The sequence below is a fragment of the Cricetulus griseus genome, chromosome 3 (assembly GCF_003668045.3).
Source record: "Cricetulus griseus strain 17A/GY chromosome 3, alternate assembly CriGri-PICRH-1.0, whole genome shotgun sequence".
NCBI classification, from domain to species: Eukaryota; Metazoa; Chordata; class Mammalia; order Rodentia; family Cricetidae; genus Cricetulus; species Cricetulus griseus.
Genome location: NC_048596.1, coordinates 182,914,326 through 182,940,715, shown reverse-complemented (window position 1 = coordinate 182,940,715; position 26,390 = coordinate 182,914,326). Strand labels below are relative to the sequence as shown.

General features: G+C 46.7%; 1 protein-coding gene and 1 non-coding gene across 2 annotated transcripts in view; one reads left to right on the top strand and one right to left on the bottom strand.

The window, feature by feature from the left end:
- The window catches only part of Cdh1 (cadherin 1), a 69,104-nt gene extending 44,528 nt beyond the window's left edge, over window positions 1-24,576 (bottom strand). The window contains exons 1-2 of the mRNA XM_027405926.2: window positions 24,529-24,576; window positions 23,670-23,790 (exon numbers count right to left, since the gene is read on the bottom strand). Of these exons, the coding sequence (XP_027261727.1) occupies window positions 23,670-23,790; window positions 24,529-24,576 (169 nt within the window). The remainder of the gene's footprint in view (window positions 1-23,669; window positions 23,791-24,528) is intronic.
- On the top strand, window positions 20,617-20,719 carry LOC113834707. The gene has a single exon (XR_003483441.1). It is a non-coding gene; the product is annotated as a U6 spliceosomal RNA (small nuclear RNA).
- Window positions 24,577-26,390: the final 1,814 nt, after the last annotated feature.

Genomic DNA, 26,390 nt, shown 5'->3' with positions numbered 1-26,390 from the left:
GGCTGATCAAATTTCCCTCTTTATTTTGGCTGGTCGGAACATCGGAGGCAGACTTGTGGTCTGCTTTCTGCAGAGTTCTAAACTGTATGGCAACCACTTTGCCACTCAGCCTCCTCTTACCCTTATCTGTCTTTTATCCTTATTTTCCTTTTGTTCTTTCCCTTGTGCCTGAGATACGAATGGAAAAACTGATACAGCACACTAGGAGGGAGAAGGTCCCGATGAAGCCTTAAGACAATGTTGGCATCGGGGTGGAGAAAATTCCCATTTCTAGGGAAATCCCAGCTTTCTCATTTCTGGAGAATTGATGGTTGTCCTAGTCACCGTTTCATTGCTGTGAAGAGATACCACAACCACAGCAACTCTTATGAAAGAAAAAGCATTTAACTGGAGGCTCGTTTACAGTTTCAGAAATTCAATCCATTATCATAATGGCAGACAGTATGGTGGTACACATATCACTGGAGCAGTAGCTGAGAACTACAAACTGATTCACAGACTCAGACAGACAGACAGACAGACAGACAGACAGACAGACAGACAGACAGACAGACAGACAGACACTGGATTGGACATGGGCTTTAGAAACCTCAAAGCCCACCCCAAGTGACATACTTCCTCCAACAAGGCCTCTCCTCCTAATTCTTCCAAATGGTGCCACTCCTGGGTGACTAAGCATTTGAATGTATGAGCCTAATGAAGCTGGCTTTTCTAATTCAGTTTGATTTGGTCTGATTTGGATTGCTGCATCAGTGGAGAGGCTTATCAGATGCAGAAACTTTTCAAGACAGACAGAGGCAGAGAGACAGACAGAGAGACACAGAAAGAGAGAGAACTAAAACAAACCTGTCACTGGTTAACTTGTTACTAGCAAAACAAATAAATGTTAAGAACCCTCAGGTTTATGACTAACTGCCCTTTCTAAAATACCAGAAGTACATTTAAAATCAAATATCTGAAATACATTATGCCCAGATGAATTAATTATAAATTAAATTAGCACACTTCTCAGTAGAAGAGCAAAGTAACTCCCCATCTACAGCAAAGAAAGTCCCGAAATTCTTGGCCCAGCCCAAAACTGAAACTGCAGCTGCCTTATCTCCATGTTGGATCTGTTCTCTGCTCGGTTTGAGTTTCACACTGGCTTCTCCCAGACAACAGCAGGGCTTAGCCATGCATTTTAAAATGGGGCTGGACAACTCATAAACCTGGGAACTGTGTTTATAGATGCCTCAGTCCAAGGCCAAGTGAGTTAATTTGTAAAATCACCCACTGGTGTGGATTAACCAAACCACTCTCCCAACAAGAAGAAAAGTGAAGGCTGGAGTGAACACAGACACACAGAAGACAGGAGGCCTTGGCCATGCAGGCTCTCTTATAAGTACACTGGAATTTTGTCTTCTTACATCTGCTTTTCAGAACACGGGGTGACTTCCAGTCACTCAGAGCTCAAAAAGAAAAGCAGTGGACAAGGATGAGGAGGGGGGTACAGTTTGTAGCCATCATTTCCCTACACCTTTTTCTTGAAGGACCCTGAAATTCATCCCCACTTTAGACCCGATTCTACTTTAAGGGTGAGTCATAGCACCTTCCAAGGGGAATTCATATCCCTCAGGGGAAATGCACACCCGTAAATGGACACAGCAGATACAGAGTTCAGTGTTATCCTTGGCTACATAGCACACGTGTGTGTGTGGGGGGGGGGGGGTGTTGCTTGCTATTGCAATCATAAGGACTAGAGTTTGGATCCCAAGAACCAATGTTGGGCGGGAGTGAAAGCACCTCAGGAAATGGACACAGGGGAGCCCTGGGGCAAGCTGAGAGCTCTGGGATCAGCCTAGAGACCCTGTCTCAATGAATAAGGGAGAAAGTGGTTAGAGAAGACTCCCAGGTTCAGGCTAGGGAACTGTCGAATGCACACATGAGCACATGCATGAGAACACATATACAATGGAAGGTTCAGGCATTACGCTGGCCTGGCCCCGTTACCTGGCAGAATCCACTCAGGCAGTACCCTGGTCAGTCCTGGGTTCCATCGGAACTAAGTCTGCACACAGGTGTAAAGGACCCTTTTGAAAGACAGATCCTTTCCCACTAAGCTCTCTCCTCTTCTCTCTCTCTCTTCTCTTTACTCTTACCCCCCTCCCTGCTCTCTGCTCTCTCTCTTCCTCTTCTGTGTCTCTCTCATCTCTCCCACTCCCACTCTCCTCCCCGACCTGTAATAAACTAGTTCAGGTTCCATCTCAAGGTTTCTTTAACTTTTCTAATTGTTAAACTTTTACAAAATAACAACATACATATGAAAGATGAACACTGTAGACCATCTGATCCAATACAGAGACAGACACACCTTGTCCACAACTTGAGGTACTCCTCATGCCAAGTCCACAGCCATCTGGAGTCTCTAGATAAAGCTTTAAATCCTCAATCCTCAACCACCCACAGATCCCTGGCCTCCATTCCCCAAGATTGGCAGGCCCTTAGGAGACTGCACTTTTTTTTTGGAGGTACGGGGGTTGGGGAATAAGGTCTCTCCATGTAGCCCTGGCTGTCCTGGAACTCAGTATGTAGACCAAGCCGGCCTCAAGCTCAGAGATCCATCTGCCTCTGACTCCTACGAGCTGGGACCAAAGGACACTCCAACAGCCTCAGTCCAAGAGGCAGAGGCAGCCAAACCTTTAGGAGTTTGAGGTTATCCTGGTCTACCTAGTGAATTCCAGACTGTCCAAGGCTAGTGAATTCTTACCCTGGGCTGGGCATTGGTGGCGTGTGCCTGTGGCAGAGGCAGGCGGATCTCTGTGAGTTCAAGGCCAGCCTGGTCGACAGAGCAAGTGCCAGGATAGGCTCCAAAGCTACACAGAGAAACCCTGTCTCAAAAACAAACAAACAAACAACAACAACAAAAAAGACCCTACCCTGTCTCAAAAAAGAAAGGGAGGGGAGGGGTGGGAGAGTCTCAGGTATAGAATACTTGCCTAGCATGCAAGAAGAGCTGTATCAATCCTTGGTACTAAAAAAATAGCAATGAAGTTAAAATGCAGAGTCCTAGATAGCGCTCATCCCAAATACGTGAATCAGAATCCCTGGGGATGGAGAGCTGGGTACAGCAGGGCAGTTCTCCTTAGTTACCAAAGAGCCACAAGGGCTGGTGTGCACCTCAAGTTCCAGCAGAGGCAGTTAGATGTAAATTCAAGGCCAACCTACACTGAGGGTTGGGGGAGGGCATTTAGCTCAGCAGCAGTGTTTGCCCTGTGTGCAAGAGGCTCTAAGATCATTCCCACCACTGACGGGACAGGCAGCTCATTAAAAGAACTGTTTTCCAGAATTAGCTGAAAGCCCTTTAACAATTGCTAATTAACTACTCAGCATTTCCAAAGATGGAGCCAACAGATGTTAGGGAGAGAGGTTCACTCCCTTCCCCCATTTTGGTCCCACAATCATCTGGTTCCTTGTCTCTCCTCTAGATTCTCCACACCCCTAGGTGAGGCAGAAAGGACTGCAGTAATAAAGGAATTAGAGGTGAAACCCCCAGTTGTATCCCCCACCACCATTTAGTCCTTTGTCTCATATATTCTGCCTTCTCCCAACCATTCTTGCTGCCTTCTGTAGAACCCCTGTGGGGTGGCACCGGATGGGCTGTTCCACACACACTAAAGAGTGGGTACAAATGAAGCTCGAGCCTCTTGGCTGGTCCTATGAGCTCGGAAAAACAGTAGCTACCGCACCAATTTTCCTCAAAGCAAAAAGCGTAGGAACACACTTTAAACTATTCTGGGTTTTGTGATTATCTTAGGAAGCCAATAGCCTTGGAGGTGATGGAGAGAATAATGCCCTTCTCTCCCTCCATATGTAGCCCAGGCTAGCTTCTAACCTCTGAGCCTCCTGCTGCAACCTCCTGAGTGCTGGGACAACTGTATTGTGCTAATACACCCAGCCAGGAATAAAACCTTTTAAAGATCTCATCATTGTGGCAAGGGATGGTAAAACTAATATTATAAACAAATAAAAGAGTGGCCAGAAAGACTGCATCAGCAGCACACACATGCTGTTTAGAAGAACAAAGCTGGAGCCGGGTGTTGGTGGCGCACGCACGTCTTTAATCCCAGCACTCGGGAGGCAGAGGCAGCCGGATCTCTGTGAGTTCGAGGCTAGCCTGGTTTCCAGAGGGAGTGTCAGAATAGGCTCCAAAGCTACACAGAGAAACCCTGTCTCGAAAGAAAAAAACAAAACAAAACAAAAAGAACAAAACAAAAAGAACAAAGCTGGAAAAAAATAAAAGAATCTGACTTTCCTGTAATGAACCTCACCCCCCCCAAAAAAAAATTCCTTAGGAGCTGGAAATAAGCCTCCTGTCTCTGGGGTCCCAGAGGCAAAGTTCACACCTCTCCTCACTGCTTATTGAGCACTCGACACATCAGGTGCTATTCTAGGGAAACAAGAGAAGCCAGGGACCTCCCTCTGCACTTGGGAAACAGCCAAGGGAGTGGAGATCAGAGAAGGCATCCTGGAGGAAGCGTACACTGAGCTGACCTAACATGTCTATCAGGGGGCAGGCAGCTGCTGGAAAGGAAAACAGAATGTGCCAGCCGGTGGCAGGGAGCCTGGCAACACTATCAAGAATGTGAATCAGGGGCCCCACCCTGTGCCACCTGGATCAGAAGCCCTGGGGAGGGCACAGGCCAGACTAGCTGGGAACCTGAGCGTCAGAGGCTGGTGTCCAAGCCATTAAGTACTGGACTCTATTGTTTGGAAAGGAGGGGGAAGGGGTTAGCCTAGGAGGCCAGAGAGTTCCTGCAATGCATGGGTGCCAGGCCCTCTGCACAGTGTCACCCACCTCTGTGCTCCTGTGTCCTGTAGCCCATAACCCACCTGAATCCATGCTGAGGTTCTGCTCTGGCTATTCCCTAGGCTGGAACACCCTTCCAGATTCTCCTCTCTTGAGTCTTTGCTTAACCGTCCCCTTCGGTGAGGACCTCTAGGACTTCTTCAGGTGCTCTAGCGCTTCCCACTTCAGACCCATTCTCCCTAAACATCTGCCACCCTCACATTCAGTGTTTTATGGTTTTGTTTGTTTTCTGTTTTGGTTTGGTTTTTTGAGACAGCGTTTCTCTGTGTAGCTTTTGCTGTCCTGGAATTTACTTTGTAGACCAGGCTGGCCTCCAACTCAAAGATCTGCCTGCCTCTGCCTCTTGAGTGCTGGGATTAAAGACGTGCGCCACCAACGCCTGGCACATTCAGTATTTTATATTCCTGTGCTTACTGCCTGCTCCTGACAAATCTCCAGAGCACTAACTCCAGATTGTAGATACCATGACCTGACTCTGCTGCTGCCCAGCCTCTGAGCAATCCTCCCTTAGAGGACTTAGAGAGTCCTCCATGCTCTAAACAAAAGATGGCTGCAAAGAGTGGATGGTGACACTTGCTGAGATGGGCTCCTAGAAGAATCTAGAACTGGAGCTAGGGAGGAGGAGCAGTGTTGGGTAAGCACTTGGGGCGGTCACAGAACAGCCCGGGGGGTTGCCCCAGGCCTGGTCTGACCATACAGGCCTCCCTCTCATGGACCAGAGAACACCACTCTTCCTCCCCTGGGTTTCCAGCTAGCCTGAGGCAGGGAAAGGGAAGAAGACCTGCTGCTCCAGATCTCCAGGTTCTCCAACCTTGCAGGCAGCCTAACAGGCTGGAGCCCTATTACTGTCTCTATGACCTGGTAAGGCTACCAAGACCAAGCCTCCAACAAGAAGTTCGCTCACAGATCCCGCCCCTTTTATCTGAGTCATCGTTCAAACATCCCTTTGCCCTGGAATCTTGGAGGTGGGGGGTGTTCCTCCCCACTCCCTTGGCTGACGGCCCTCCCCTCTCAGCCAGCACAGAGGCTGCCTCTTCCCTCTTTCTGTCTGCTGCTCCCTCTGCCTGCTGCTCCCCCTGAGGCTTCAGCAGCTGCTCCAGCCCACACAGGCCTGGCCCCACCTGCATCCTCAATGTGTCCATTGTCTGATAACTTGGCACCCCAGCACTTTCCACCACTTCAGATGCATCTCCAGACCCCCTCGGGACACAGGAGGCTTGTGACCAATACAAAACTCCCAGGAGGCCCTCACGGGATGTAGAGGATGTATGGTGATCTGAAATGGTAAAAACACCTTCCCTGTGGAGAAGGGGGTGGATGTTCCCACAGACAAAATTGCCCAAGGTCCTGTTACAAACCATAGGCGGGAAAGCAGTTTTTATATTCTCACTGATGGAAAACTTCAATTAAAAGACAAAAACAAACAAACAAACAAACAAACAAAAAACCAGGAAGATGTCCACATGGAGTTGGTTACTGAGGCCACTAAATCTGGGAAGGAGTTTGAGAATATCAGAGTTTCCTATCTCTGGTCATTATATGGATTTTAGTGGAGAATATTAAGTGCCCTCCCCCCAGCTACCACTTTGATTCAGACTTCTAGTATTTATTCAATTGTATAAAGATGACTGAAAATATCTAAAGACATAGTAGTTGTTCACACAAAGCCTCTGTGATGGTGAGCTGCACGTGTTTTAACTCCCCGCTGCTCTCTAACAACGGAGGCCTTTCCCTCTGTCGCTGTGAATTTTTCAAATGCTTTCCTCCAACTGCCTTACCCTTCACCCCACCTCCCAAAGTGGTTATGAGAAACATAGGTAGTAATTTGGAAAAGAAAAACAATAATAATTAAAAGGAGCCAGAAGAGAGATGAAGCCCTTCCATCTCCAGCTGGCCATTCATATTCCAAGTGGAGCCCAAGGGAGCCAGTAACACCCTTTTGTTCCTGGTTTTAAAGGGGGCGGGAGCTTGTGGCTCCAAGTAACCAAAGGACTGCATGGGTGGATCTCAGCTTCCTTCCCAGGAGCTAGAGTGCGGACATTCTTGGACAGCCATGGAGGACCAGGAGGGGTGAATGCAGGCATGCGGCAGCTCTATCAAAAAGCAGGGTGGGTGGGGGAACCGGGAACCACGGGTTGGTGAGCAGCTTTTACAAGCTTCCACTGTATTAGTTGGAAATGGAATTATCCATATAATAACTACTTCAAAGTTGGTGCAAAGATTAAAAGTCAAAATCACACATCAACAATTAGTTCAGTATTCGATCAACACATACCATCAACACTGTTGGTGATAATGTTACTAGTCTGGTTCTGACACTTGGCCAGTCCTTCTGCACTCCCTGAACTTACCAATTTATGTACAAACTGAGAAACTAGACAAGGGGCCTGGAGAGACGGCTCAGTGGTTAAGAGAACATACTGTTATTGCAGAGGACCCCAGTTCAGTTCGCAGTTCTCACATGAGAAGACTCACAACCTCCTGTAATCAGGGGGATCAGGTGCTTCTGGCCGCGAGGGGCACCTGGCCTCTTCCAGGCTGGCACTCATGTAGTTGGATGTTTACTGTACTCCTCTCACAGTTCAGCAAGAGAAGAAGTGGAGAAATTGCAACTGATCTTCAGAAAAGAAAACCAGTAAAGTCGTAGAAGGAAGTTTCTAAACCAAAGATTCCTGTCACCATTACCTATTTGACAATCAGTAGGACATGACTACTGCAACCATAGCACAAGGTGGCTTCCAACTGTAATGCCAGTGGTGCGGAGGGCACAAGGACAGGGATCTCAAGTTTGAGGCCAATCTGAGCTACACAGGCAGCTCAAGGATGGCCTGAGCTCCAGAGACCCTGCTTCAAAAAAAAAAAAAAAGAAATCCTCTATTGACTAAGCACCAGGTGAATGAATGCTAGCTCACTGGCTCCCTGAGACGAAGGACTGCTTAGCCCCTTTTACAGGTAAAGGGACTAAGGTTAAGTAGTTTGCCGAGGTCAAATGGCAAGGAGGGGCTGGTGTCCAGGCTGCCCAGGGCCTGCTCCACCCTTCAGGTTCACCTTCGCTCTACGTTCATTCTGTAATTTCACTGAGAAGAGCAAATGCTTGACCTGGACATCTGTCTAAACTGTTGATAAACCTCACAGCTGGTGACTTGGTTCCTTGGAATTTAAAAAAAAAAAAAAAAAAAAAAACAGGACCTCACCTGAAAAGTATTTATTGTCTTCCCCAAGTCATTTTTTTTTTTTTTTTTTTTTTTTTTTTTGAGACAGGGTTTCTCTGTGTAGCTTTGGAGTCTATCCTGGCACTTGCTCTGGAGACCAGGCTGGGATTAAAGGCGTGTGCCTCCAATGCCCAGCTGTCTTCCCCAAGTCTTAAGTACTCCTATCATTCAAGTTAAAGGGTTACGGAGAGAAGAAGAGGGAGAAATCATAAATAGCTCCAGAAAAAAAAGCAGCTCAGGCACACAAGGAAGTTCCAAACTCAGACTCCAGTCATGAGCCCAAAGACTCCCACCTGTAAGGTACACAAAAGGTTGCACTCTGTCCCTCTTGGTGAGACATTATGTTACCCAGACTAGCCCTAAACTTCCAGGCTAGTTCCTCCTGCCTTAGTCTCCCCAGTGGCTGGGATAATGGGTGGGCATAGGTAGAGAATTTCCTTTCAAATGCAGATTAGAAAGACTTATATCCATAAACAGGATGTTCTTCAGCAGTTTAGTCTAGATGCCAAGCCTGGGGGCTGGGTGGTCATGAAACTGTCCACTTGAACTTTATTAAGTAGCTGCTGGACCCCAGCCATTTCTCCAAAACTAAAGATGCTAGGAACAGAGACCAGTAGCTCAGAGTGAAGGACCTTAGAACACTCAACTCTAAATGGGATGTCTGCAGCAAATCACTCCCCTTAGGGGGCTCAGGGAACCCAGCAGAAGTGGAGGAAAGAGGGGAAGAGCCAGAGGGGACTAGAGGACACCAAGGAACAAGAACTTCTAAACCGTCCTGGAACTCACTCTGTGCAGACCAGGCTGACCTCAAACTCACAGAGATTTGCCTGTCTCTGCCTAGAGTGCTAGGGTTAAAGGCATGCGACCACTACCAGCCACCCACAAACCACAAAGCATAAGTAGGCCCTACGCCCAGCAGTAGATGTCCAACACAAGTTGAAGTCAACAGCATCTTGGAAGCTATCTCATAATGTTGTGTCTGCATTTTTTAAATACCTTACAGGTCCTTTACATATATATTATGGCTTCCAGTTTTGTGTTTTTATTGAATTCCTGTGTGCAAATGTCTGTGTCTCTGTGTTTATTAAGCTTTTCTTTGACTCTTTTCTTCCCTTTGCTTGTTTTGTCCTATTCCAATTTTTGTTTTGTTTTCATCTTACCTTATTATTCCCTAGAATAATAATAAGTCTGTTTTCTATGGAGACAGAGAGACTAAGGATCTAGGTGAGACTGGATGTGGGGAGGAACTGGGAGAAGTTGAGGGAGGGGACACCATAATCAGAATATTTTGTATGAAAAAAAAAATCTGTTTTCAAGAATTGGGAGGAAAAAAAGTAGAAGGGAGGAGGGAGAGTGGAGGAAGGGGACCAGTATCTCCCAGAAGCATGGATAAGGGCCAGTGAAGTTCCTGCTGCTCTGAAGGGTGATGTCATGGTTGATTCAGGCTTTGAAAAGAGAAACCTTCCCAGGTGAGGCCTCTCTATGACTCAGGACCCTGCCCCACCTGTCAATAAGCACCCAGCTATGTCCCACTGCTGACTCAAGGGGTGACGTTTTCTGATAGGAAAGCCACAACTTTCCCACAAACAAGTTGGTCATCTTGTTCCCTTTTCAAACACTCCCACACAATTGTGGTGAGGAATTTGTGGGGGAGGAGGTCTGCAGTCTGAAGTCTTGTTGGCTTCCACATCAGCAGTGGGTCACCAGAGCAGTGCCCAAGAGGTTGTGATGGAAATGGACAATCGTTCCCCTCTGCCATGAAAACTTTGGGGAACCAGACTAGAGCATTTTCCTTAGGCAACAAGCCAAGAAGGTGGGGTGGCTGGGAAAGAGCACTCGATTCTGGTCTGAATCTGATACCCTTTTAAAGGTGCCAGGGCTGTTCTGAGCCCTCAGGATTGTTCACCAAATGCTACCAATTAGGGACTTGAAAGCATGGGAGGTCAGCACCCACAAGACACAATCTAACTTTATGTAAAATCCTCTGGTTTTGATTTTTTTTTTTTTTTTTTACCATACTGGGTTTAAATCTAGGGCACAGCTGGGCAGTGGTGGCACACACTTTTAACCCTAGTGCTTGGGAAGCAGTGGCAAGCGGATCTCTGAGTTTGAGGTAAGGCTGGTCTACAGAATGAGTTCCAGGACAGCCAGGACTACACATAGAAGCCCTGTCTCAGAAAATAAGTAAATAAATAAATACACCTAGAGTCCATGTATATTAGGCTATATCACAACAAATTTTTTATTTTTACTTATGTTTTAATTTTATTCCTGGATGTGTGCTGTGTATGTGCATGTGCGTTTATATTAGAAGCCCAAAAGTCAACCAAGGGCTTTGTTTTTCACAAATCATCCACCCTGGTTTTTGTTAGATTTGGTCTTCTCACTGGGACCTGAGGCTTCTGATTTGGTAAAGCTGGCTTGGCTGGTGAGCCTCAGAAATCCCCCTGCTTACATCTCCTCATCACTGGAATATCAAATAGGTTACCAAACTAGCTTTTCTATTTGTTTTGTTTTTCAAGACAGGGTTTCTCTGTATTGTTTTGGAGCCTGTCCTGGAACTCACTCTGTAGACCAGGTTGGCCTCGAACTCACAGAGATCCTCCTGCCTCTGACACCCGAGTGTTGGGATTAAAGGTGTGTGCCACCAACGTCCAGCCTCTATTTTTTATTTATTTGTTCATTTGTTTGTTTTCTTTTTTTGAAACAGCCCTGACAGTCCTGGAATTCCTTTTGTAGACCAGGCTGGCCTTGAACTCACAGAGATCCACCTGCCTCTGCCTGCCAGGCACTGAGGTTAAAGGCATGTGTCACTATGCCAGGCTATTTTTATTTTTATTAAGATTTATGTAAGCCGGGCGTTGGTGGCTCATGCCTTTAATCCCAGCACTTGGGAGGCAGAGGCAGGAGGATCTCTGAGTTTGAGACCAGTCTGGTCTACAAGAGCTAGTTCCAGGACAGCCTCCAAAGCCACAGAGAAACCCTGTCTCAAAAAAACCAAAAACTTATGTAAATTGGGCATATCTTTGATCCCAGCACTCAGGATGCAGAGGCAGGTGGATCTCTATGAGCTCAAAGCCAGCCTGGTCTACAGAGCAAGTTCCAGAACAGGCTCCAAAGCTACACAGAGAAACCCTGTCTTGAAAGCCCCCCCCCCAAAATACTTATGTATATATAGTTTTTTGTATATGTTATGTGTTAGGGTTAGAGCTGGAGAGATGGCTCAGCAGTCAAGAGCACTTATTGCTCTTTTGAGGTACTGGGTTCAGTTCCCAGCAGCCAAATTGAGCAGCTCATAACTGCCTATAACTCCAGTTTCTGGCCTCTGGACAATACAATATACATGACACAAGTGTTATCCATAGACTCATAAAGGCACACAGATACCTATACACACAAATAGAAATAAGTAAATCTTGAAAAAAGTCCAAATAGTAACAACAGCTTGCACAAATAGAAATAAGTAAATCTTGAAAAAAGTCCAAATAGTAACAACAGCTTGCTCCTTCCTTCCTTCCTTCCTTCCTTCCTTCCTTCCTTCCTTCCTTCCTTCCTTCTTTCCTTCCTCCCCTCCCTTTTTCTTCCCTTCCTTCTCTCCTTTTTCCAACACTGGTGACCAACCCCAGGGCCTCACACTTGCCAGACAATGTGTTCCTCCTTTGAGCTACACTTCTAGGTCCATGACAATGTTTTCTTTTTTCTTAATATTTTTTATTGTATTTTTATTGTTGTTTTGCCTGCATGTATGTCTGTGTGAGGGTGTCAGATCTTGGAGTTACAGACAGTTGTTAGCTGCCATGTGGGTGCTGGGAGTTGAACCTGGGTCCTGTGGAAGAGCAATCATTGCTCTTAACCACTGAGCCATCTCTCCAACCCCCATGACAATGTTTTTAATTAAGTATATCTCAAATATTTCATGGAGCATTCTTATTTTAAAAAAAATGTGAAATTCAAAAGTAAGTGGTGGTACATGTCTTTAATCCCAGCATTTGGGAGGCAGAAGCAGGCCAATCTCTGTGAGTTCCAGGCTAAGCATGATCTACATTGCCAGTTTCAAACCAAAGGCTACCTCCCCAGTGAAACCTTGTCCAAAAGGAAGTTAATTGGTGTCTTGTATTTTGGTTTGGCACCACCATCTATAAAGCAGAGTGATGTGTCTTACATAAGAATGTAGAACTCTATTCTCAATGGATACAGACTGATTGGATACATGGATTTTAGCACTGAGAGTTTTACCTTGGCTGGTCTAATCAAGTTAGCTTTGCATTTTTATCTTTGAGCTTTCTTTCTTTCTTTCTTTCTTTCTTTCTTTCTTTCTTTCTTTCTTTTTTTTTTGTGTGGTTTTTTTCGAGACAGGGTTTCTCTGTGGAGCTTTGGAGCCTATCCTAGCACTCGCTCTGGAGACCAGGCTGGTCTCGAACTCATAGAGATCCGCCTGCCTCTGCCTCCGGAGTGCTGGGATTAAAGGCGTGTGCCCACAAACGCCCTGCTATCTTTGAGCTTTCTAATATCTCTCTTCAAGATATCCTTCCAAGATGTTAGGAGCTGCCAAGATCTAGAAGGTCTTGAACAATTAATGGGCGGCAGGATGAAGGTGAGAGGGCATATCTGAGAGAGCCTCATTGACAGGTGGGGCCTGACAACTGGAAGGCAAATAGGTGTCAGGTGTTCCTTGAGAGCTCTGTCTAGCTTCCTTACACCCAGAAGTGTGGGCTGAAGTGACTCAGCTGACCTTTAGACTCTGGGCAGCAAGCTACTTTGTAACAAGACAATTAGGTAAGGTTATACTGTAGCTGTAGAGAGCTCCGAGAAACTAAGGGGTGCCAAGAAGAAACACAGAGCCTGAGAACAAAGCATCCCTTCCTCCTCATGTGCCCACACTCTAACAGCCCATTTCACACTTCATCTTTTATAATTCTCATTCTTTCTCTCTTTGGAGTCAGTTTATCCTTCTACTTTTACATGAATTCTGGAGAATCTAGGTACCAAGAGGTACAGCAGCAAGTACCTTTACTCACTGAGCCATCTCACTGGACCCCAATTTATATTAGGAAAACAAAAACACAGCCTATCCTTTAAAAAGAAATCCACCTCAGCCAGGTGGTGCTGGTACGCGCCTTTAATCCCAGCACTCCGGAGGAGAGGCAGGCCGATCTCTGTGACTTCGTGGCCAGCCTGGTCTACAAAAGCTAGTTCCAGGACAGCCTCCAAAGCCACAGAGAAACCCTGTCTCAAGAGAAAAAAAAAAAAGGAGTCAGGGCTACAAAAAATAAAGCCAAGGGAAAAGTCCTCATTGAATAGGCAACATTCTAGCAAAGCTTTGCAGGACACAAGGGACTGGTGCAGACATAAAAACAGGTAATACACAGGGTGTGGTTTGTACATACCTGAAATGCCACCACTCCCAGGCAGAAGGATAAGGAGTTCAAAACCAGCCTTGGCCTGAAATAGTATGATATTCTGGGTACAACCAGGAATCAAAGTGGCTGAACAAAGTACATACAGGGAATGGGAAAAAGCTATGAGGCTGTGGTAAGGACACAGTACCAGAGCCTTCTGTATGAAACAGGGAATACCAGGCAATTTCGAATAGGAATGACACTTAAAATTCACTCTGACCTGGCATGATTGTAAGGATTCTGGCATTATGCTGGCCTGCCCCGGTCACCTGGCAGAATGCACTTGGGCATTACCCTGGTCAGCCCAGGGCTCCATGATTGTGTAGTCTGCACACAGGTGGAAAGAACACCTATAAATGACAGACACCCACACAGACACTTATGCTCTCTTTTCCAGCTCTCTTTCTTCCAGCTTTCTTCTCTTTGGTTCCCCTGGGGCAGACAGGACTTTTCCTGTCTTCCTCTTCTGTCCTCTCACTGTCTCTTTGTCTCTTTACCTCTTTTCTCTTTCCTTCCCCCTCCCTCCCCTTTCTAATAAAACTTCTCACTTAAGCTCTCTGTCTGCCTGGCCTGTTTGTCCAGCACCTCGGTCACCATGGAATACACCATAGAATCCATGCAAGGTTCCCCTCAAGCTTTATCATAACAATGACAGCACAAGCATTTTAATCTCAGCAGAGTCAAGTTGTTCTCTCTCTCTCTCTCTCTCTCTCTCTCTCTCTCTCTCTCTCTCTCTCTCTCTGGCAGCCTGTTCTAGGCCAGCCATGGCTAATAATGAGATCCTGTCTCATAAAAAAAAAAAAAAAAAGTCACTCTGGACTACTGGGTGAAGAAATGACTATGTTGAGAGAAGGGAGGGAATAGAAGAAGAGAGGACCAGAAAGAAGCCGCTGTAGAGATCCCCTTTGGAAACATATGGGCCTGCATGCCAAACCACAGAAACAGGTGTTGGTTTAGTCTTGAACTTGTCCAGGTAAAATGAATCTGAAGCACTTTCGGCTTCTTACAAGCTCTCCTAATTACAAAGCTAACTAATTATTATCTAGGACTTGGCCAATTATCCCACAGGGTCCTGTGCTGCTGCCATTTATGAGCTGGCTCATGGGGAACAGGTTCATCTCCAAGTACACCCCACTAGGTCCCTCCCCCTCTCTCTCAGGAGCTAAGGACACTCCCACATCTGTCCGCCTTCAGTGCTTCAAGCCAAGTTCTATTTGGAACATGACTTGTTAGAGGTAGGGAGAGTTCCCTTCCCACCTCCCCATGACAGAATGGGGATGAAGTTGTTTTTTTTTTTCCAGGACCCCCCAAAATGAAAAGGACAGGACTGTTCAGCTAGAGGTATTTGCAGGTGAAGGTCAAGAGGCTGAAGCAGGCCTGGGGGCACAGGCCTACCATCTCAGGTACCAGGAGGTAGGCTGATGCATGAGGCTACAGAGCAAGCTCAAAGTCAGCCTGGGAAACAGTGAGACCCTGTCTTGAATAAAAGGTTTTTTTTATTTTATTTATTATTTATACAATATTCTGCTTGCATGTGGGAATAGGGCACCAGATCTCATTATAGATGGTTGTGAGCCACCATGTGGTTGCTGGGAATGGAACTCAGGACCTCTGGAAGAGCAGTCAGTGCTCTTAACCTCTGAGCCATCTCTCCAGCCCGAATAAAAGGTTTTTAAAAAGCAAAAGGATAGAGATGTGCTGGGCAGTGGTGGCGCATGCCTTTAATCCCAGCACTCTGGAGGCAGAGGCAGGTGGATCTGTGAGTTCGAGGCCAGCCTGGTCTACAGAGCGAGTGCCAGGATAGGCTCCAAAGCTACACAAAGAAACCCTGTCTCAAAAAACAAACAAACAAACAAAAAGCTTCAAAAAAGGCCTTTTAAAAGCAAAAACAAAAAAAAACTCAGTTGTAATGCCACAAAATCAATGAGGCACAGACATCATCTTTCCAGGGGGAGAGGGAATCCCTTGCCACAGGAAAGAAGTGGGGTCCATTGCCCTTAGGAAGGGAAGCAGGCTCCATGGGACATCTGGGGTTTTGCTTCAAGCAGTAGAGAACTGGGTGGTTTCCAGTTTTCCTCAATGCTACAGATCAAAGCCAGGGCCTCACACTCAGTAGGCTCACACCTGACCACAGAGCCACACCCCAAGACTATTCCTGCTATTTCCACTAGGAGATCCTGGAATGATCCACACAAGAGAAACCTTGGAAGGAAGCCCTGGGTGAGGAGACAAGCTGAGAGGACCACTCAGAGTCAGCCATATGTGATAAATATTTAAGCTTTTTTTTAAGCCGAGTGATAATTTGCCTACTAAGAGAATAGAAGGGAAACCCCTCACTAAGGGACAGAAAGGCCCAAGGTCCTATGGGAGCCTGAGACTTTCCTTTTCTGTGCCTGGACACACCCTCTTCTTACTCACCAAGGCCCAGCAGGTGAAACTGACCACTTCTGCTGGCCATTCCTCCCAAACACCCTGTGGAAGTCTCTCATAAGTAGAGATTTTTTTTCTGAACATTCTTGAGGACAGAGGCTGGATTTCTGATGCACTGGCTACATTCTGGGACGACTAGTCCCATTGAGCAAGGGTGCTCGTGGATCCTGGGCCTCAGGGTAGGTAGCCAGATGTCCACACCCTGACTGGCACCAGGTGTTTACTCATCAAACACCTGTGACCTAACTCCTGGACTGACCAGGGAATGAATGTGTGCTGGATACCTGGAGAGCATTTAAAAAAAAGGGGGGGGGGGGCGGCAAATTCATCAGTCATGGTTCTTTAAAATCCCAGCCCTTGGGAGGCAGAGGCACACAGATCTGAGTTTGAGGTCCAATAAATTTGTAAGAGGGTAAATCTGTATTTGTGAATGGCCCCAGATGATTCAATGCTTGTTCATGGGGTGGGAGTCAACCATGGTCCCAAAAGCTGGCCTGAAAGCATTTTGCAATGGATCAACAGATAAATATCCTTAAGCATGTGTATTATGAAATAGTTATAAAAACTGAGGGTTTTGGAACAACAAACTTGAGGCCATCCTGACTTCCCAACCCCCACCCCCACTCTGCCTACTTCCACCCTGGTCTGAACCCTTTCTAATCCACAGCTAACCCACTGCAGCCCACTCCCAGCATTTTAAGGAAGAAACTGCCCTTGAATTTCCTTTTTTGAACAAAGGCAAGGGAAGGTCAACCATTTGCAAAGTAGTGTTTACTTAGCACAGAAGCAAGGAGAGTGAGGAAACTGGTTTGGCTGGTTTGCCAGGTGCGAGAGTTTAGGGGGAACATTCAATCAGCTCTTGAACCATGAATATAAATCATGGGAAAGGGAAAGTCACAGACCAAGGGCTGAGGGCCATGCAGAGGACCCTATACTGCGCTTTCGCTGAGACACATACCCCTAGGCTATAGATGCCTATGGTTATATCCACATTACAGATGGGGAAACTAAGGCTTAGAAAAGAAAAAGTCTTGTCAGGAGTTCCTCATTTGGCCTAAGACATTGCCTCAAGAACCTTCTAAGACTGAGTTTTGCGAAGCTAGTAATTCCAACACTAGGGAGGCATAAATAAGCAAGAGGACCAGCGGATCTAAAGCAACGCTACATGATTTCCAAGACAGAGCCTAGTGTGGGTGGGGTGGTGAATGACTTTAATCCCAGCACTCAGGGGCAGGAGCAGGCAGATCTCTAAGTTTGAGACTTAGGGAGTTCCACTCCAGCCAAGGCTATATAGTGAAACTCAAAAACAAACAAATAAATAAAATAGATAAAAAAATAGGAAGAGAAGGTACAATTTTCTTTTTAATCGACCAAAGAAAATCACTTAAAAATAACTGCTCATTTCCAGATCCAGGTTTGAGGTCTCCTTCTGTGGCCTCAGAAGCTTTCAAAGGGAAGTGCTTGGTTCACAATGTTCCAGAGGACATGCTTAGGGCCAGGCTCCGCTTCCAGGCAGAGGGCAAGGTAGAGGCCTCACTCTGCCCTGGTTCATTTACCCTCCAGCTACTCTGGGGACACGGAATAGAGCCTGAGAGGAAACTACTGAGTCAAGGTAGCAAAAATTGATTCCCGAAGCCATTCGTTTGTTCAAAACAAGACTAGAAGGACTGTTGGGTCTGTAAGAAATTGTTGTCCACTTTTCCCCTTCCATTTCCTCTTCCTAAGACATTACACAGCCCTACCTAACCAGACTGTCTTCAAACTTCTAACAATCCTGCCTCAAGTGCCTCCATGATCAGCTTCTTTTTTAATCCTTCCCCCTCAAAAAGACAGGGTTTCACAGGTAGCCCAGGCTAGCCTCAAACTTGAGATATTCCTGCCACAGCCTTCCCAGCACGGAGATACAGGTGTAGACTGCCCTATCTGATTTATTAAATGATTTTTGCTAAATTTCCAAAGCAACTTACAGAGACAGGAGGCAGAAGGGAGACTAGAGACTGACAGACACTATCCCTCAGGCAAGGGGTATCTGAGAAGGGGCTTACTTACATAGGGGGTTTGGGGAATACAACTCCTGGGGCTACATGCAAACCTGCAGCTTCTCCCCCTGGAGTTGTTTGTCCAGACAAGGCTGTTTTATCTTTATAAACTGTCCTGCCCTGGCTATCAGGGTATGGGTCATAGTGGGAGACTGAGTTTGGCAATGGCAGTGATGCAAGAGGAGCTAGAGTCTCACTATATATAGTACCTTGGTCAGGGTGTGGAGGAGTTTGTTCAAGACCTTTCTTTCTTCCTTTCTCTTCTCCCTCCCTCACTTCTCCCCTCTCTCCTTCCTTTGAGAGAGTCTTACTGTACAGCCCTACCAAGTCTGGAACTTGCTATGTAGACCAGGCTGGCCTTGAACTCTGCCCTCTCAGTGGTAAGATTATAGGCGTGCACCACCACCACCACCACCACCACACTCAGCTTTTTAAAACAACAAAAGCCCATCATTTATTTTGTGTGCACATTCGTTGCATGAGTGTGGAGGTCAGAGGACAACTCTTGGGAGTCCTTTCATCCAATCTTCAGATTTGGTGGCAGGTGCCTTTACCCACTGAGTCATCTGACTGAACTTTTTCTTTGTTGAGACAGGGTTTCTCTGTGTAGACCAGGCTGTCCTGGAACTCAAAGATCTGCCTGGTTCTACCTCTTAAATGCCCAGCTCACTGGCCCTTCTTACTTGTGCTGTCTTCCCCACCCCCATATTTATTTTCAGCCATATTCCCCAAGTTAGCCTAGTGCTGGCATAAAACAGCAACTCAATATGGACAGCCAGATGCCCATACTCCACTCAACTAGCACCTGTTTTTACTCACCAAATATGCATTAATGATATAACATAACAAATGTATGTGATTCTCCTACTCAACAGATGGGTAAACTGAGTCTCACAGAAGTTAAACTGACTTATGTAAAGTCATATTGGTAGTAACTACTTATGTTCAACCCTGAATCTTTCTGTGCTTTCTCACTGACCTGATACATATATATGATTTCATTCTTCTCTGGAAAAGGATGAGGTGAGGCAGAATAGAACCCCAAAAGGCTGAGTCTGGACTATGGTGGGTGTCTCTTGCTGATTTGGGGGTTTGGCAGCTTCTAAGAGATTTCAAGAGCTGATTGTCCCCACACCTGGCTTATCTAGGGCTGCTCTTGGAAGGGAATGTGTAACAGATACCAAGGTGAGCCATTTCAGCCAATAAAAAGCCGCAGAGAGTAAACAGGGATTTCCATATCCACCTGGCAGCAGCCGGAGGTGGCTTTCCATAAATGGCCTGGCTTAGCCTGCAACCTTAGCACCTCCACTCCTCAGGAGGCACAAAGGCATCCACTAGCCTCCTTCCTAGGAAGGCCTGCATTAGACCTAGTCACAGGCATGAGTAATTAGGGGGAAGTTTAGGAGGCTGGGGGTGGGAGGTGGGTATCTGATGATGTAAGGTGATCTTAAAGCAGTTCCATGCTTGCTTTTTTCACTGTCTACTGGCAGCTCTCAGCACAGCCTTCAAAAGGAGAGGAAATGGGTGTATTTAGTCCACCCAGGTGGATACCTGGGAACTAGGTCAATCAAGAGACCAAAGCCAGGGTGGAGAGATGGCTCAACAATTAAGAGCACTGGCTGCTCTTCCAGGACCTGGGTTCAATTTCTAGCAACCACATGGCAACTCACAACTGTCTGTAGCTCCTGCTCTAGGGAATCCAACACCCTCACACATATATACATGCAGGCAAAGTACCAATGTACATAAAACATGTAAATAAATGAATAAATAAATAAATAAATAAATAAATGAACAAATGGGGGCCAAAGCCAGGCCCAAAATAGACCTGTTTGTCTTACAGAAGTTGTAAAGAAATCTATGGGAAGAAGCCAGCAATTTAAAGGGGCCTGTCAGCTCTCTTTCTCACTCCTCACAGATGTAAATCTGTATATTTGTCTAGTATCTCTGAGAGGCAAAACTGGGTCTCTGAAAAGTTTGTGCTAAGCAGCTTGTGGCTGAAGAGATAGCTCAGCGGTTAAGAGCACTGGCTGCTCTTCCAAGGACCAGGTTCAATTCCCACACCCACCTGGCAGCTCACAGCTGCCTGCAATTCCTGTTTCAGGGGATCTGATTCCCATATACAGGAGACTAGCAGGCAAAACACCAATTTTTTATACAATAAAAAAAAATAGTAAATTATAAAAGAAGCAGCTTAAACTAGATTTGGCTGCTGTTGTCAGTAATCAGGAGGCTGAGGCAGGAGGATTACCATGAGTTCAAGACTAAACTGGGCTATACTGTGAGTTTCACTGTGGGTTAGACCTTGTCTCAATAAACCACAAAGAAGCCAGGTGTGGTGGCTCATGCCCTTAGCCCTAGCACTCAGGATGCAGAGCTTGAGGCCAGCCTGAACTACAAAGTGAGTTCCAGGACAGCCAGGGCTGTTACACAGACAAACCCTGTCTCACACAAACAAACAAACAAACAAACAAAAAACACCAAAAAACAAAAAACCCTTGCCAGGCGGCGGTGGCACACACCTTTATTAGTCCCAGAACTCGGAAGTCAGAGATAGGCAGATCTCTGTGAGTTCGAGGCCAGCCTGGTCTTCAGAGAGTTCCAGGACAGTCTCTAAACCTACAGAGAAACCCTGTCTCAAACGAAAAAAACAAAAACAACAACCAAAAAAAAAAAAACACACACAAAGAGTGCTCCGTTCAGCAACACATAGACTAAAATTGGAATGGAATAGAGATTAGCATAGGGCCTGAAAAAGGATGACCAAAAATTTGTGAAGAGCTTCATATTTTAAAAACAAAATAAAAGCACAGAACTGACTTAAAAGCAGACAACAAAAACCAGCATAGTGGTGTACACTTGTAATCCAAGCACTGGGGAAGTAGAAGCAGGAAGATCACAAATTCAAAGGCATCCATTGCTACATAACAAGATCCAGTCCAGCCTGAGCTACCAAAGTCTCTGTCTCAAAAACCAAAAACAGAACAGCCAGAACTGGTATCTGCCTCCTAGCACTCAGGAAACAGAAGCAAGGGAATTTCATTCAAGGCCTGCCTGGTCTACAGTAGTGAATTCCAGGCCTGCGAAGGTTACATTAAGTAAGATCCTGTCTTGAAAAGAAAAACAGAGGCAGGCAGATCTCTGTGAGTTCGAGACCAGCCTAGTCTACAAGAGCTAGTTCCACAACAGCCTCCAAAGCCACAGAGAAAACCCTGTCTTGGGGAAAGAAAAAAAAAAAAAAAAAAGGAAAGAAAACAAAAACAGAAAAAATAATTCAATCTAACTAAAGAATACGCTTAGATAGTGGAAGGGGTTTTCTTTTTGTTTAAGATTCTGCATTCTAGAAGCCAGTGAAAGAATCTACAAGGCTGAAATTGTGGTGTCAAGCTCATGTGGCATAGGAATGATGCTTGCAAACTGCAAAGCCCTCCATTCAATCAGACCCTATTTGTGACCTTTTAGCCACCTTTGTCAGGTCTCTTATTTCCAAACTTCTGGGCAGCAAACTCTGCAGGAGCCTGTATAGTAGAGCTGGGAGCCAATGCCACACATCCTTCATTTCCAGCAGAGGTCCAAAGAGAGTGACACCACCTTTCTAAATCTAGGCAACTCAAAAGAGTTCCTGGGGTATAATGTGTGACCTAGAGCAATTCCACACTCTACTGTAGCAATTAGAGCCCTATGGGTAGTGTTGGAGCCTCAGCCATAAAGGGAACTGGAACCAGCCACAGGGAAGCTTGTGGGATAGTGTGAGGAGGCTGCCACTTCCACCCAAACCACTTCCTACAGGACAAGCTCCATCTCCATCATCACCAGCTGCTCTCAGCTCCCCCACCTCAAGAGCTCTGTCCTCAGTCTGTTTTACAATGGACCCTGTTTTCCCCAGACACAGGCACACATACCCTGCCCTTCCTTCAACCCTTCCTTCCTTTCTACCTCTTTTCTTTCTTGTTTTTCTAGAAAAATTCTGATCTCACTCTGTATCGCAGGTTAGTCTAGAACTCACTACATAGACCAGGCTAACCTCAAACTTACAACTTTTAGCAACCCTCCTGCTTCAGCTTCCTAAGTGCCGATTATAGGGATGAACCACCACACCAAGGCTCAGTTCTCACTTGCCCCCACCCTCTTTCTGAGAGAAAAAGGAACCAAACAGAAAAAGACTAGTCTTAGATGCTTCAGACAATACAGAAGCCAGGCAAGCCCCTGAGTTCTTTCTATAAGGACTAGAATGGTGTCCACCTTCCAGAAGATCTCATTTTCACAGTTGGGAGCATAACTGTGATACTATGTCACTATGAACAGGACACTAGAGCTTAGATGTGCAAAATAAAAGCAAGACTAGTGCCAAGGTAAGCCTATAATCCCAGCACTCAAATCTGAGGCAGGAGAAAATTGTGAATTTCAGACTAGCCCAGTTCATGAAAGAGATCTAGTCTCAAAAACAAAAACAAAAACACCAATAGACTGGTAGTAAAGTGCCTGGCTAGCATGTAGCAGGCCTTGGGTTTGATCCTCAACACTCCTAATACACACAAATACCATCCTAACTAAGGAACAACAATGTGTCATCATGCCAAAGGAAAAACTACCATCCCTTGGATTGTGATACCTAATACTATATACTCAACGAATTCCCATGTCTAATCCTGCACAGCTCAAGACTGGGTGGTATCTTTCCAGAAGTCTACTGGTACCCTTGGAAACATCCCAGGCCACCCACACCTCACTAACCTGTCCCAAAGTGCCACTGAAGGGTCTCCTAAAATGCTCTCAGCAACCTATCCCTGCTCAGATTATTCCTCAGATGGACAGCAAGTAGAAATAGGCTGGGCAAGCATTGACCACTCCAACCTCAGGGTCACAGGACAGCACTGCCTTCCTCGGCGGAGAAAGCTCCACAGAACCAGTCAGGTCTCAGAAAAGCAAATACAACTAACCAATGGAGCTGCTATTTCTCTGTAAAACACATCAGCAAACCTGGGCACAACTTCCAAAGTTAACAACAGAATTTTAGACACCACCATCATTTTTGGTGGCCTATGGCTGGAAGGACAAACTTGGTCAGAGGGTCAGAGGGATTGAGTGACTTTTCATATATATATATATATTCTATCATGAGAGGTTTTGGTACAAAAAATAGGGAAGCCAGTAAAAAAACCTGGGCATTGCCTTGCTCCCAGCCATGCCCAACAGGGAAGCAAAGAAAATTCTAGATTATCACAGTGAGATAAGACTTGAAATATACTGAGTGCTTGCATGTATGAGTCAGTGCTACCATCTTTTTCTAACGAGGCCAGCCTGGTCTACAGAGCGAGTTCCAGAACAGAAGAAGCCAAACTTATATCAAATATTTTCAACTCTATGAACAAAAGCCACAGGTCACTAAGAGCCAGTTCTTCAGTGACTGCCTAAATAGTGGGAGTCAAATCCCGGTTCAGATGCCTGCCCTGCCTCAGATTGCTCATCATTAAATGGGAATATCGGCAAACTGGCCCTACCCAGCAGGTTTTGGCGGTCTAAAATGATAGGCTGGCTCCAGCAATAAGTCAGAGAAACACTGATAACCTCTAAATATCCTTGGCCCATCCCTGTCCTTGTATAAATAGCACAGTCAGACAAATCTACCTTGATCAACCACAATTCATATATTTAGACTTCCAAGTCGGCGTAAATCCCAAAGGAGAGTTTTGTCCATTCCTTCCCCCCTGCCCAACTCTGCCCACCAACAGAGCCCCCTTACCTTTGCCCAGGAGGTGGCCTCTCTCCAGGTGCCTCCACGGCACCTGGAACGTGTAGACCTCGGCACTAAAGCCGGGGCGGCAGGGCTCGGGCTCCTGCTCCTGGCAGAGCCATGATGAGACCTGGGGTGGAGGAAAGGTAAGCAACCTGGTGACTTGGGGAAGCCCGCACCGAAACCACCAACGTAACCCTTCCCTCGCCTGAGGTATCGGGATTGTGGGAGGACCCTCCTCGGGGCAGACAGGGACGCCACCCTCTCAACCCGAAACCAGCCACAAAACTCCAAGAACCCTTGGGGGAGGGGACTGCTAGGGTCACCACCTCTCAGCCTAGACTACCTTTACTGCCTGACTCCATTTGCATCACACTGGAGACGCCTTTACTCTTCCGGACACCACTTTCCTTAGACCGCAAACACCCTCTGACTCCTCTTTCTTACTCCAGAGAGCACCCACCCCCAGTCTACCGTGTCCCCTCTTTCCACGGCAGGTGCTTTTATGCTACTAAAGTCCCTTTCCTTACCTCGGATCGTCCGCGCTGCTTCTGCCCCCCACCCTTTTTTCATGCAGGACCCCGTCCTGCTCCATGGCCCCTCTGCCCGCCTTAAAGCGGGACCCTGCTCAACTCGGGGTCCCGGGAGCCCGCAGCGTGGCGCGCCCCCACCTGGGAACCTGCGGGAGAGGCGGCCACTCCGCGCTCGCCTGGACCCCCCTCCCACTCCACAGCACTCAGCCCCGCGCCTCTGGACCCCAACTTTTTGAAGAAGGAAAGAGGGATGGCAGCAGGCAGAAAGAAAGGCACAGCGAAGCGGGTCGCAGGGCCGGAAGGCGTCCTGCCGGGAGTCGGGACACTCCAAGTACCTGCAGCAGGAACAGGATCGCGGAGAGGCTGCGGCGCGGGAATCTCATGGCTGGCCGGGCGGGCGCCGAGCAAACACGGAACTCGGGTGCGGTCGGGCAGGGCCAGGTTAGGCCGGGCTGGAGTCTGGCAGAACTTCCGAGAACTCACTGAGACGTCGCTGCTCCCCACTCCACTGAGCCAGGCAGAGGCTGCGGCCGCCAGGTGAGCCTGAAGGCACCGCCCCCGGCTCCACTGATTGGCTGAGGACGCACCTGCAGGTGGCAGCCAAGGAGCCTTGCGGCCCTCGACTTCCTCCACCCTTAATTGTAGTTGGTGGCATGGGGCCGGGCTGAGGAGACTTCCTAGTCCATATTCGTTGGAATCCCAGCCCAGTCATTGTAACTTGGAATTACAAAGGACTTTACTCTTCATCTAGGTTTTCATTTCGTTTTTCTTTATTGTGTTTGGTCGGAGGGGTTTGTTTGGTTTGGTTTACTTCAGGATTAAAAACTAAAAAACATCTTAGCGCGCGTGTACGTGTGTGTGTGTGTGTGTGTGTGTGTGTGTGTGTGTGTGTGTGTGTGTGTGTTTATATTCGCAAACGCACGCGCCACAGCCGGTGTGGAGATAAGATGACAGCCTGCAGGAGTCAGTTCTCTCCTTCTGCCAAAAAGGGGTCTCGGGATTGAATTCCCATCATCAGCCTTTACTGGCTGAGCCATCTCTCTATAGCCTGAGGTTTTTTCTTTTTGATTTTTCTTTTTCTTTGTTTTCCAGCCAAAACTGGCTTGGAACTGTTTTAGGTAGCCCAAGCAATCCTCCTGCTTCCGCCTCCCAAACGCTGGGATTGCGTAAGTGAGCCACCAGATCAGGCTCATCTAGTCATCTAATGTTCTAACATCTGTCCCACTCCCTTTTGAGACATGGTCTTGCTATGTAGCCCGGTAGTAGTCTCAGCTTCCCCACTTCTGGGGTGGAACTAAAAATACCATACCCCACTAAAATCTATTCTTTTGTTTGTTTGTTTTGTTTTGTTTTTTGTTTTTTTCGAGACAGGGTTTCTCTGTGGCTTTGGAGGCTGTCCTGAAACTAGCTCTTGTAGACCAGGCTGGTCTCAAACTCACAGAGATCCGCCAGCCTCTGCCTCCCGAGTGCTGGGATTGAAGGCATGTGTCACCACCGTCCTACAAAATCTCTTCTTTTAACTTCCGTTTTCAGCAGGCTAGTAAATCAGGGAGTATATCCAATGGATTAGAATCCCCTGGGGCAGAAATTATAGGCACTTTTCAGCTGCCCAGTGTGGGAGCTGGAAACTGAACTCTGGTCCCCTGGAAGAAAAACAAGTCCTCTTAACTGCTACTCCATCTCTTCAGCCCCTTGTTTGTCTGGTTATTGCTTGTTTGTTTGAGACAGGGTCTCTCTATGTAGCCCTCAATATCCTGGAATTTACTATGTAGACTGATCTGGTCCTGGATCTCTGGAACTCACAGAGATCCACCTGTCTCTACTTCCCAAGTGCTGGGATTAAAGGCATGTGCCACTACAACTGGCTCATGTTTGTCTGTTTTTCTGAGACAAATTCTTCCTATGTAACCCAGACTGGCTTTAAATTTAGGATCTTCTTGCATCAGCATCCTAAATGCTGGGATTACAAGCATGCATCCACATCCATCAGGGTTGTGTTGTTGTTTTTGGTTGGTTGGTTTGGTTTTTTGACATCCATCAGTTTGTTGTTGTTTTTGTTTGTTTGGGGGGGTTGGGTTTGGGGGAATGTTCAAGCCAGGATTTCTCTATGGTTTTGGAGGCTGTCCTGGAACTTGCTCTTGTAGACCAGGCTGGTCTCAAACTCACAGAGATCCACCTGCCTCTGCCTCCGAAGTGC